General features: G+C 35.0%; 1 protein-coding gene across 6 annotated transcripts in view; it reads left to right on the forward strand.

Moving 5' to 3' along the window:
- Nucleotides 1-13,666, forward strand: part of ASAP1 (ArfGAP with SH3 domain, ankyrin repeat and PH domain 1) — a 148,575-nt gene that overhangs the window by 78,519 nt on the left and 56,390 nt on the right. For all 6 annotated transcript variants that reach the window (XM_027645560.1, XM_027645564.1, XM_027645562.1 and 3 more), the window contains 4 exons: nt 5,891-6,036; nt 10,160-10,234; nt 10,571-10,620; nt 12,843-12,972. In XM_027645560.1, coding sequence (XP_027501361.1) covers nt 5,891-6,036; nt 10,160-10,234; nt 10,571-10,620; nt 12,843-12,972 — 401 coding nt within the window. The remainder of the gene's footprint in view (nt 1-5,890; nt 6,037-10,159; nt 10,235-10,570; nt 10,621-12,842; nt 12,973-13,666) is intronic.

Genomic DNA, 13,666 nt, shown 5'->3' on the forward strand with positions numbered 1-13,666 from the left:
AATTGCTTTCCTGTAATATTTGGATTGAGTTGTCATAGCAGTAGATTGCACAATTACTTTTGTAGATTTTTCAATAGCTCTTTTTCATTACTTTCCTGGTATAAGTCCCAAATAATATCAGAAGAGTTTACACAGTGGAGAAATAAAAACATAAAATCCATGCAAGACCAAAGGTACTGAGCAGGACCAGCAGTCCCCATGGTCTCCCACAGTGACCAGCAGCAGCTGTTCACGGAAGTAGAAAAATGGTGCAAAGATGGAGTGATTTTAAAAGTTTTTTGTTTAACACTTTCTTAGCTCACAATGATATGAAGACCAAGAGTTACTTTGAGTCAGAACTGGTACCATGATGTTTAGTACTTCTAAATTGACTTTGCCAATTTGTCTGAGATTTGAATTCATGTAAATCTTGATCATTCATAGTCTTGAATCAATCATTAGATGCTCCCATGCAAAGTTACCCTGTGCTTGTTCTTCAGGCTTTAGGTCACCCAAGGAGGAAACTGTCCCTGTCTCAAAGCATTGGCCTCAAGCCCACCAAAATGACTTATTTGATGTGAAATTGAGGGAGCTTTGCATGTTCTGGAGCATGAGAGTTTGTAGGAGGCTTTGAAGTACCAAAGCTTGCTAGGGTAGAGTTGGAGGACTTTTTGGTGGATGAATCCAAACTTGATTCAGTGTCAACCATTCTGTCTCTTGAAATAGGTTTCTGGATGGAGTTGTTTCTTCCATCACTCACAGTATCTCTCTTCTGATCTCAGCAGCCCTAGGGGCTTTTGAGGGTTTTTTTGTTCTTTGTTTTTTACAGAAACTGTCACATTTAATTATCCTTACGCTCTTTCTCCAAAATGGCAGCATAGACTTTCTTTTCTAGAACAGGAGAGAGGAGGAATGAATTCTGGACAACAGGGACGGGAACTGTGCACAGTAGTAAGGCTTTAAGCACACTGTGGGAATATTTTGGAATTGCTCTGTTGCATATTGTGTTTCTTAGTAATTTCTGATATTAAGCTCTGATTTGCTTGGTACTGAATGTCAGGGTGATATAACTCCAGAACCCTTGTAACGTCTAGTTGAGAGTGTGCTGCCTAATGCACACTTCCATGCATTGGGCATTCAACATGGGATTCCTCATCTAACTTGGGAGCTACCCATGTGTGAGCCTTTTGCTGTAGACTCTTCTATGGTGAGGTAAGTCTGACTTACTGTGCATTTACATGAGAATGAGCTGAGCTGTAACTTTTTTCATGCTGAATGTAAGGGGAAGGGTAGACCCCAAGCTCCAATCCTTGTTCCTTTTAGTGTTTTGATGAAAGATAGAACTTCTCAGAAATCCAGTCATTTCATATGGATTTCCTCTCCCCATCTGCTTGTTGATCCCTGTGGAGGCAGGAGTTTCTTGAAGTAAAAACAGGTTTTTTTATAAAACCTGTGTTTCTTGTTCTGCATTTTTTATTTATCTACGTGTCCACCAATTCTGTTCTGCACTGTAGTTTCTACAAATTGCCTGAGGAATATATAAGCTATACCGCTGGTGGTGCATACTTGAATTCTCAGTTCTCTCCGGAGCTTACTAAAAATAGCTAATATATTTGCTTTTCATTCTTGCTATAGTGTTGAGGCTGTTATAAATAACAGCTATACAGCTATATAGTTTTCCTATTTTATTCTTTTGTACATGGGTCTAAGTGACTTGCCATCTCTTATTTTATCAGATTTTAAAAATTCTACTGTTAGATTTGGTATAAATCCTCTGAAGCAGAGTTGAAAGCAAATTATTCCATGAGAACCTCTTCAAGCATACCAGTGATGAAAAGAGATGCAAAAAGAAATAATCTGCTTTTCTGGGCTGGCTTCTCTCTCATTGCTCTTACACTGTGGTGATCTAGAGAACAGTCTCACTGAGATACTCCTTGCTCTGGAAATATTTGAAAGGGACTTTCATTCCTTTTCCCTTGAACGATCTTAGTCCAGAAGGCATTATTGTTATCAAGTCCAGATAAGTGTATGGTGGTCAAATAATTTTTTCTTTTCTATTACTTTTTCATTAGATTTCAGCTTTGTGAAAGATGAAAGGAGAAAGGATGCTTTCTTATTTAAAATAACTTCTGCCATCCTTTTTAACCTTGCCAGCTTTCTTGCTATTTCTAAAGCCTTTCTAGTCATCTTTCATTCATAAATGCAGCTTGGCTCTGACCTTGGTTATTTTTCCTCTGGCTACCCATGGAACAAAGCTGTTTTATAAGTGCAACATAAAAATAGTTTAAAGTTCATCAAAATTCTGAAACATTTTTTTTAACTTAACCAGATATGCAGAAATAATTCTCAGTAATTTAGACATTCTTTGGGTGTAATTAAAATATAATCAGTGACAGAAGAGAATAGTGTTTTTGCCTTTTTTTTCTGTAAACTATTTAACTTTTTGTTTGTGTGTGTGTTTTTTTCAGTGTTTGCAGGGTAATATATCTGAACAAAACTGTTGTAGAGCATGGAAATGTTAAAGCTTTAATTTTAGTGATGTGTTTTCTAGCTTCCAGCATATAAAGGCTGTTCTTTAACCTCTCTTCACAGTATTTGTGCTTCTGTTTCCTTACTTAATATGCACAAGTAGACAGGAATTTCACTTGGTTCAGAAACATATGCTAAAAATTCTGGCATCTTCTGAGTGGGAAATAAACTTAGTACTTAATGAATGCTGTTGATTTCAGGGAAAGAGAACAAATTCTTTTTATATCTTGGGAATCTGATTGAAGTCTTCTATGTTTATCATGGGAAAAGTTTACCACAAAGTGACTTTAGGCATAGGCAACTTCAGGTACTGCCTGGGAATGCAGAGCAAGGTGGGATTCAGCCCTGGGAATCCTTCAGCTTGTGCCTCTGCAGCACTCAGGGATCAGAGCACATGTGTTCCCTGCTTCTGGAAAGTACTGCTGTTCAACAAAGTGCTACTGTAAAGCTGCCGTGGCTGCCATTCTTTCCTTAGTTGCTTGGATCCACATCTTCAGATGTGTTCCTGTTATTTCCTCTTAACACATGATCCTAATATACATGTTAGAGCACAAACTAAGAGATGCCTCAACATTGTTGTGCACTGGGGCCTACCAGAGCTTTCTCAAAACAAAGGTAGATTCTGTGCTGAGTGTTTCTGTGAGTTGGATATGTGGATTGTGCAGAAGAGGAGATGCACAGCTTTCAGCTCAGAAGATACCACTGCTGTGTCCAGTCCAGTATGTTGCTTTACAGTGCATCTGCCATGCTGTAGTGAGGTCCTCAGCCCAGGCTCAGGTGGTTGGGGCCTTGCCAGATCCCATTGGGAGGGGAGTGATTAGTGAGGCCCCTTGGAAGGGAGCTGCCTTCGTTGGTGGGTGCAGGGCCCATCTCAGTTGTCTGTGATTTTGGCATGTCTCAGGGAGATGCTGAAAGAGCAGGATGTCTGTCTGAGGAGGCTGTTCTATTTTCACCACAGTCCTGAGTTGTGCTACAATATCGAGAAGACACGAGCCAGTTCTGGAAGGCAAACATTACCCCTTGTATGTACTGCTGTCAGGGATTGTGTGTCGCTCTCAGGGTTATTAAAGTCTTATAGGAGGACTTGTATCTAAGGAAGTAAATATTGTCATGCCCATTATAGCTTTCCTTATGCAAAGGAAATTCTATTAGGACACTAGGAAATCATTTCTGAGTTTACATGAGGCACCTACAGTGAGACTAAAGGAAGCTGTTTGTTATAGACATGTCGGATTTGATTTGTTGTATTTTATTGTAGGCTACATTGCAGATTTAATTTTTCAGCTATGTGCATTTAAGGTCAAGTAGAGAACTTCCTTACTTCTTCAATAGAAAATATTTCACCTCCTTTACAAGATTTGCATTGATACTCATGTAGAAATTGAAAATTTCTTATTCTTGCAGAACACTTGCATTTTGTGTGTGCATGTATGGTAATTACAGAAATATTCCTTTTACATCACAATCAAAGCTTCGCTTCTAGATTTAGGTGATTTGCAATCTGAGATTTTTGAGAACTTCCTATATATTGTTCTAGGACAATGATCTGCTTCCTGCTTCCTCTTTCTGGCTGGGAATTTATTTTGCTTTCCACAGATAGAGGAAACAGACTTCTTCATCTCTTTTTTTAGTCTCTTGACAAAATTATTTTTGAAAATGCCCTATGAAACAACATAGTGCTTAAAATCAAAATGCTAGGAAATACTGTGGGGTTAGAAGCACTTCACAGGCAACAATAAGGGTTCCATGATCTAGCAGAATTCTTTCTGACCTTCCATTGTCCTTCTTCCTTCAGCTCAGCTGGGTACACTTGAGCTTTACTCACTTAGGACTGCATAAGCTAAAGCTTCTTCACAGATAAGTCCTTTATGTATATTTATGCAACAGCTTTTACATCAAAACAAAATGCATATTTTGTTGTTATGTAGTGGTTTCCTTGGGTTCACTGCTAAGCTATTTGATTAAAACCGTATGGTTTTGGAATAGCTTTCTTAAAAACATACTGTTTGAATTACAACTTCGTATTAACATATGATTAAATATTTGACCTTCTGAAAACCTTGATATTAATGTCTGATTTTTAGAATGTGACTTGTCTGATGTGTGGGGTTTGGGGCTTGGTATTGGTAAATGAGGATTGTACTTTTTTTTTTTTTCCTTTAATGGGTTTTCACATATTTTTGTTGGAAGTTTAGTGCACTGCTTTTTGAATATCCCCAATAACTTAGGAGTGTTATTGTTTAACTCTTCATCTGCTGTTTGTTAATGTCAAAATAGATTTGTGCATTGTGGGACATTATTCATGAGCCTTGTTTGAACCTTATGTCTTTTTCTCTTTTATTCCTTCTTTTGAGTCATAACTTGTAATTCAGATGCTCCCAGGCAATATGACAAAATTTGCAGGTCTTTTGGGAATAAATGTGATACCTACTGGTAATTATTCTCTTTCTCTCCCCCCCTTTCATTGCACAGAACTAGTTGGAATAGCTCTGTGGTTTTGTGTTTATGGCTTGCAGAAAGAAACCACATAGTAAGACTAGGAAACTCATTAAAGTGAAATATTGATTTAATTAATACCAATATCCTCTAAGAGAGATGAGAGTGATAAAATCTGTCCCAAAGGGCTGTAGAGGTAAATTTTCTATTTAAAGATGCTAAAATGAAAGTAACAAAAGTTATGCAAACACATACCACAAAGGTAAATAAATAGAAGTAGGAAAGACATTTCAGATACAACAGTCCCTAATTCATCCTTGAGTCAAGGATTTTCCTCCCTCTCACTGGCTTCAATTTTGTCTTCTCGGTTCTGACCTCTCTGTATGTGCAGTTTGCTGTTAAATACATTGAAACGAGTCTTTGGCTGTGCACCAGTACACATTCCATTATCTGGGATAACTCAATTTTGCAAAGCAGGGGAAAAGGGAATCTTTGTCTATAAAAGACTTTTCTTCTTTTAAACTTGCAGTCATATTCAGACTTGGTCTCTTTACTTTTATATCTGATACTATTGACTTTTTTGTTCTGTGACAGTGTCCTACATTACAAAGAAATGTTTGTGTTACAGTAGGCAGTTATAAATTCTGATATTGTTTGTGCTTATATTGTTTCACTGATGTATTTTTGATCTTATTACTTTATTAATTACAGAGCTTTCTTCATTGCTGTATTACAAATTCAAGTTGCTGATTTAAAAGAAGCATATATATGCCTATTACTTAATAGTTCTTTTTAATTTTATTATATTTACTGAAAATTAAAATAGTTTTAACTTGTGGCTTTTTTCAAAGTACTGTTTGTTGGTTTGTTACTAAGTTGCAATAAGCTTAAAATTATAATTGACTGGCTACAAAAAATCTTTCTGACTTTTAATTTTTCTTTGCAGATCATGTTCAAAATGAGGAAAACTATGCACAAGTACTAGATAAATTTGGAAGTAATTTTTTAAGTCGGGATAATCCAGATCTTGGCACAGCTTTTGTAAAATTTTCCACGCTTACTAAAGAATTATCAACGCTGTTGAAGAACCTGGTGAGGAGTTTCAAACTTTCTTAGCTTTTAAGTTGTTTCAAAATAAAGTACAATAACTGCATGATTTTGATGTCTAACGATAATTTTTGAGATGCTTTCAGTTTTTTTCAAAACCCAACACAGTAATTTCTGCAGAGATTCTCTCTAAGGGATATTATTACACACTCTCTGTGTTTGGTTGTTAATTGGCAGTTAAGAAGAAAAATATAAATGTTGAGACATCACTTGAGTCATCATTCTGAAATGATTGACAGTGTTATATATCTCACGGACCTTAATTTTAAATCCTTCCCTTGAAGACTTGAAGTCTTTTCAGTTAAAAATACAGTGTTGTTAGTTATGGCTGTCTTGTTTTACCACAAAAAGAGAAACATTCACTTTATGGAAGAAAAATAACAATTTGAGGAACAATGCTTAAAAGGTGTTAACAGTCCAGTCTCCCTGTGGTGTATAAAGCATCCATTGCTTAAATATTAGGTTTTTGAAGGTGATTTAAAGGTTTATCTCATTTAAAATTTGTCTTAGGCCTTTTATTTCTGAAAGCTGGATAATAAAACTGTAGTCATAGCAAATATCTTTGATCGCTGAAAGTAATGAAGCCACATTTCTTGCAAAATCATGTTTCATGGGCTTGATAGTTGTTATATTCAGAAAATAATAACTTCAGTTTTACATTTTCCTTACAGTTGGCCTTATTTCCAAGCTTTTTTGGGGTGTGAAGTATAAGTGATATTACAGACTTTCTTTCCTAGAGTCCCTAATACGACCATAACTGCTGTAGGTCACATCAAAGGCCTGTGTAGCACAGTTCCCTGGCTTTGACAGTTGCCCAGGAGTGAGTCTTTAGGGAAGAGGGTAGGAGCAAAAATGGGGATAACTTCTATACCATGGTCATGCAAACAGTCTCCAGCTCAGAGATGTTGGAGCTGGAGACAATCTTTTGCTTTTAGTCCTCGTTAGTATTACCTCCATAAATTTGACTAAGGATTTCTTGAATGTATATTAGGCTTGGCTCATAAGGTGGAGGATTCCTCCAGAGTGCTAAAATGAATTACTCTCTGAAATGTTGTTTCTGTTTCTTTTGAATCTGATCCTTTCATTTATTGTTCCCTGATTCTTACATCTTACATGAAATGTAAGAAATCCCTTCTTTTTCTCAGGAATTTACAGATAACTATAGTTCTTTCTTTCCCTTCCTCTGTTACTTTTCTAGCTGAGTCTTAGTTATTCCATAACTTGGATTGGTCTTGCTCACCCTTTGTGTATCTTCTCTGAGAACTATTGTACCCTTTTCTGAAATGAGTGGACAAACATGAAGATGGTTCCATTTCTTACCCCCTTTTCTGAAGGCTGATAGCATTATGATTACTGAGCATTTAGGCTGATGTTTTCTATACTGTAACTTCCAGGTATTTTTTTCCTTGAGACATTTTCCTTAATGACTGCTATTTCATAAGCATGACTCTGTATCAGTTTCTTCTCCTTACGTATCACTTTATATTTTTCAGAGTAGATTTCAGTCTTTAGTTTCGTTCTCTCAGCAGTTTTACAAGGCTCTTGTGCAACTCTTTGTATCTGGCTTTTGCTTTACTACTCAGAATAGCTCAGTATCAGCAGACATTCTCACCTGAGTCTCTGCACTTCTTCAAGACTCCCTTCTAAACATCTCAGGCTGCTCAGGCCCCATCAGCACTAAACCAGGGTGTCATTTCTGGCCTCTCATGCTGGTATTTACTTTGCTTTCTGAGTCTTGCTTCTTCATCATCACCTCCTTACTCACCTGAGACTGATCACTCACCCTGATTAACTTGCTTTGGAAGCTTTGCTTGGGCCTATTACCTTGATCATCCTTTGTTTCAATGTGGACAGTTTTAAAGACCAGTAGATATGCAAGGGACCTGCTTTCCTCCATAAAGGCTTCTGTCATTCTGGATTATTTTGACCTTTTTTAATCTAAATTTAGCACACAATTAAAAGTGAGTATTTTAAAATGTGAATTAAAGTGCAGTTTAAGGAGAGTTTGGGACTAGAACTCAAGTTTCTTGGAACATTTGTGGATCCTGCAGGGCATCCACATAAAATTTTAACTTCTTTCAATTGGAAACCAAGAAGTGGTGGATTATTCACTTATTTAAAGTAGTGCTGATCAAGAGGAAAAAGATCTTTTAATTTAAGAAACCACACTTATTGAAAAGAACATTATCTTATGTCAGCTAGATTATGAAACATTATCTATTTAAATTCTTGTTGACAGCTTTTAAAATAGGCTATTCCTAATTTACCTCATTCAGCAGTCTCACATAGACAACAAACTTATTTGACAACTGTCTTGGCATTTTAAAACCACTTGTTTTTCACCTTGATTCACCCTGAGATAGAAAATTCTGCTTTGTTGTTCTTAAACATCATTCAGTTTAATATGATTACACTGAAAGAAAAAAGATGTTTATAATATCAAAATAGCAGTTGAGGTGCACTGAAAAAGCAGTTGAGAGGAGGACTCTGTAATGTCACTGATAAAGCCCCACAGTAGGTGCTAGGGCTTATGTTAATAAAATCAATTGGAAAAATGGTAGAAAGTATTAAGATGAATGGCAGGCTAATAGGCTTTTTTTTTTTTTTTTTTTACCTAAAGCAGGTTGTTGCTGCCTTATTTAATAAAGGTACAATAAATAATGAGTTGTCTTTAAAGACAGATGAATAAGGAACAGAGCTACAGAGTAGGCAACAAAAAATGCTTAAAAATTTTGATCCTTTTTGTTAAATCTGTTGAACTTCAATTATGATTCATTAAAATTTTCCTATGAATTATGATATTATGGACATTTCATGGGAAGGCAAGTATGGAATAACTTATTTTCTTCTTTGTGAAAGAGTGAGAGAGCGATCACTTTCAGAGTGATATTCACTTACTACCATCAGTTACTCTGAAGTAAAAACAGCAACTTGTGTTACGTACACAACTTTGGAGAGCATCGTTTTGAAATGATTGCTCAGCACACAAGGGCAAGAATAGCAATGTGTCCATTAATTATTGTAATAAAAGCAAATAAGTTGCTACACAAGTTTTACTATAACATGTTGATGTTATCATTAAAAATAAGGTCTGAAACTTCAAATCTATAAATATAGTATTTGTTAAGTTGTTAAATAGTTGTCGTAAAGACTATAAGAATGACACACAATGACCACTTCTTTAGTATTTTCTAAAGGTAATACATTGGTATTGGCCATTGCTGACTCTGTTTTCAGAAAACTCTGAATGTCTTACCAGTACCAGAATCAGTTCCTCTGTTTTTTTTTTTTTACTTCTACCTCCTTTCCTGTTCCAAGTTTCATTCTTTATGCAATAATTCATTATAATAGTGCATTAAGCCATATGAAGACCTACATATATGAAACTGAGTGTGTCAGTATCTTTAAATTGATCTAGATGAAGTTTTGGAATAACATTTATTGCACTTGCGAATTACCTCTTTTGAAAATTTGCATGGTGCTTACCTCTTTCCAGGTGTTCAAAGCCTCTTTTTCCCCACCTCCCTTTCCTGTAAATGTCCTCAACATATCTTTGCAGGCAAATTATCTGTTGTTCACAACCCTCACAAAATTATCATACACTTCCCTCTGTTAAAAGGTTTTTTTTTCCTTTATTTTGCTATATATGTGAGGTTGTTTTGCTTTATTGGATGTGCTTCCAGTTCATTTGGGCTACTGTTTTATTAAGTCTTCAACAATGTAATAGATGATTCCAAACCTTTGCCATATTGGAGTAATACACTGATATTTAGCTTAGTTTTTCCCCCCCAGCTGACATTCTAGTTGGCTACTGTACAGTAATTTCAAGCCAAGTATTAATGGCTTGAATTGGTTATCCTTAACAGATTCACTTGGAAAAATGAGAAAAGCTACAGTGTCTTTTGAATATATGAGGAGTCTGAGTGGAGTGTTAGACCTGTAGAACCTTGTTTTGATTTTTCATCAGTGTGGATCATTGTTACACAAAAGTCCCTTAAAAATTAGTTTTATGGACTACAGTGTGCTCAGAGGAGACTTGTAGGCAGTCGTTTGATAGGGTCATAATAAATAATTATGAATTATAACAGTATAATGTTTTTCTTTTTAGCTCCAGGGTTTAAGCCACAATGTTATTTTCACTTTGGATTCTCTCTTAAAAGGAGACTTAAAAGGTGTTAAAGGGGTAAGTGTTGAAGTTTTTATTTCAGCTTCATCTGTTTTGTGACTCTTTTCCTTTCATTCATGAGATTATTTCTTATATTGGCATTCATTAATATTTTGTATGTAGTCCAAAGAACAAAATTGGCATGACTGCAATGCCAGAGAATTTCATTGTAAATTCCTGTGTTGACATGCACAGGAAGACAATGCTTTACAAGATTCAAACCCAAGTATTTTTTCCAACTGCTGTATGAAAAATTTTAAAAGAAAACAGTACTTTTTGTTGCTATTTATAACTTGATAACTACTTTTAGTTAAATTTTTAAAAATGTTCTAAGGAAATTTTCTATTTCCTAAGGACCTCAAAAAGCCTTTTGACAAAGCCTGGAAGGATTATGAAACCAAATTGTAAGTATTTTTCTCCCACTTTTTAATTTATTTTTTTCTATTTTTATTTTTCCCTGATAGTCCCAAACTCTGTACTGTATCTGTGGATGTAGATGTGGCTGCAAGGCACTTCTTCTGTGGATCTCTCTTTTGCACTACTGGAAAGAAAATATTTTTATGTGCTCTGTGAAGTAGTTAAATGACTGCCTGATGTTTCTTTACTGTAAAGAAGACACTTCATGCACTTAATACTTAGATACTGAACATTGTAAAATGGAGGTTTCAGATGGCACTTGCACATTCTTGTAGTCACATACATAATATCTGTCAATAATAAAAATTATTTAGATAAGATTTAGATGTTTAGAGATTTAGATGTTTTCTGTGTTTCAGAACTGTATATTTTTGAGAAACAAGAATTTTGGTGCAATTGACGTGACTTCAAAACTATCTGATTTTAAAAATATTTTCTTTCTCTGATTCCTATTTTCTGTGGGCAAACAATGATTTATAAAAATAGAAGGTTGGAAAAAAGTAGTATCGTAGTTGCAGAACTGCTGGTGAAATGCTTCAGAATGCTCTCAGGGATGTGATGGGCAGCTGTTTTATCAGAATTCAAGAGCCCTCAGGAGTTAGTTAATATTTTGTATCCTTTCTTTTATTCCCCTTTTAATCCTATCATTAGTGTTGTTTCATTTATGTCTAACCAGGAGAGGGAAAAAGCAATCAGAGAAAAACTCCGACCACTAAGAACTGCTGAAATATTTATTGACTTAATTTTCTTACCTAAATATAGTAACTTTTGTTTTCAGAATTCATTACAGTGGAAATCCTTGTGAACAACTGAACTGGAAATTACTTTATTATTAATCTAAGGCAAAAAGGAGATTCCTACTCCAAAACTGTGTCATTGTATTCAGTTGAGCATTCAGATTTACATGTAGAATTGATTCTTTTTTATTCCTTTTTAGTTCTTTAGTTCTCACAGATATTGCATATTTTGCAGATATTGAAGGGTTTTCTATAGACAACAAAATAAAAATATTTCTACCTCTCTCATTTCTATATATGAAATTAGGGATATCTTTGAAAGCCTATTTATGTCAAATCCCAATAAACAGAAGTTCGGAGATGAAGTATCTCGTATAGGCCTAATATGTGGAATCATCTGTAGATTCTGTTCTGAATTTGGAAGGTTTGGGGAAAGATGCTTGTTGTTTTGTTCCTATTTTTTTTTTTTTTTTGGTGAGCAAATTTCACTTGGGTTTATTAAGACCAAGAAGGAAATGTTCCTTATAGTTCTCCAATAATGTTGCTTCCTAGAATTCATTCAAGACCAAATATTGAGTCCAGTTTAGAGGTGCAGTGCTGAAAAGTTTTTTTTCCTATGTAAAAACATGATGCTTTTCTTAGTTACAGAAAAGCAGAGATGAAAAACAAATAGATTAATTGTTTTTATTGTTTTTCCACTGGCAAGAAGTGCCAGTGTAATAAGCACACAGTGCTTTGTCACCTGTTTTACAGAAGTACAGGTCCAGTGTTGATTTTTCTCCAAAAAAGTGCTAGAAAATAAAGATTTTATTTTATTTTTAAAGAAACAAGGAAACTGTTTGTTTTTCCACTCCATCTTGGAAATCTACATTTGCTTACAAGTGAAGCATCCCATTAGTCTGCAGAGTAGACATGTAAGGACAGCCACACTGTCAAGCTCTAGTTAAGGTCTTAAGATGGCCTTAGTTCCATATTTACATTTCACTGTTTCAGAATTTCAGTGTTGGCTTTCTCTGAAAACATAGTAACTGGGAGTTGTGTCATTTCGGGCAGGTGCTAAACTTCGATTGCTGCCTTATTGTTTTTCTTAATTCCTACCATGCTGCATGAACTTAAGTTATTCTGCCATTTTCCTGCCAAGTCAGTAGTTTCTTAGATGTATGTTTTACACTGCAGTGTATACAGGTGGAAACTGTGGAGCCTATCATAGAGAATAAATGATATAATAATTTTTTTTTTCACCAAGTAACACAGAAACTAGAAAAAAGAGTTGTAGGATGAAAGGAAGAAAGGACAGTTTCATGGCTCAATTACTTCTGAAGACTTAAACCACATAGGATTTGGTATCCTAGAGGAACTAATCTTCAGAATGGCTTCTTTAATGCTTCTTAATTATCATTTTTCCCTAAATAATACTAGATCATATTGTAGTAGAAAAAATTCTCTAAAATGTTTTCTAATTAAAATTTCAGTACAAAGATTGAAAAGGAAAAAAGAGAACATGCCAAACAGCATGGGATGATAAGAACTGAAATAACGGGAGCTGAGATAGCAGAGGAAATGGAGAAGGAAAGGCGGCTGTTTCAGCTACAGATGTGTGAAGTAAGAAACAAGTTTCAGTTTTTAATTACAACACCATAGCCATAATTTAAGTCCCTCATGGGCCTTACTTGAAGGTCCTGAAATGTGCTTTGTCATTTAATGGGGATGGAGGGAGGAAATTATTTTCATGTCACTTATTACAGCAATATAAAGATAAATATTTTAGCAACTCTGCTTGCAACTTTGCTTCCTTTTGTTTTATTCCCTTTTCTTTATTTTTAGATTATTATGGGAAGGTTCCTGGGCTGAAAATATACTATGAAAATATTTATTTTATCAGGATTATGGTTGAGCAGTTCAGGAAGCATTTAATATCTTTCTTCCAGCACACTTTCAGAAGACTTCTAAAATTTCTAATGAAGTGACAAATGACAGTGATGCATTAGTTCCATAAAACTGGTTCTTTTTATATTCATACTTCTTTTTATTACATGTTAGTGGTGATTACTTTAAATTACACAGTGTTTATATTTTTAGAATATTCCAGTAATTATTGCAGTAGTATTGGAAAAGGGAAAACCTTAGACAATTTTAAAAGATGAAGCTTTTTCCTGAATTTGTTTTACGTTTTTGGATTGTTTGAATTTTTAAGGAATGGCCAAATAAACTGTTGTCTTTTGCTTATTTTACTTAGTGGTAGACTGGTGGCTTATGAGTCAACACCCAGGTTAAACACAGAAACATTTAATTCATT

Source organism: Corapipo altera, unplaced genomic scaffold (assembly GCF_003945725.1).
Source record: "Corapipo altera isolate COAL_440 unplaced genomic scaffold, ASM394572v1 51, whole genome shotgun sequence".
In the NCBI taxonomy this organism is placed as follows: Eukaryota; Metazoa; Chordata; class Aves; order Passeriformes; family Pipridae; genus Corapipo; species Corapipo altera.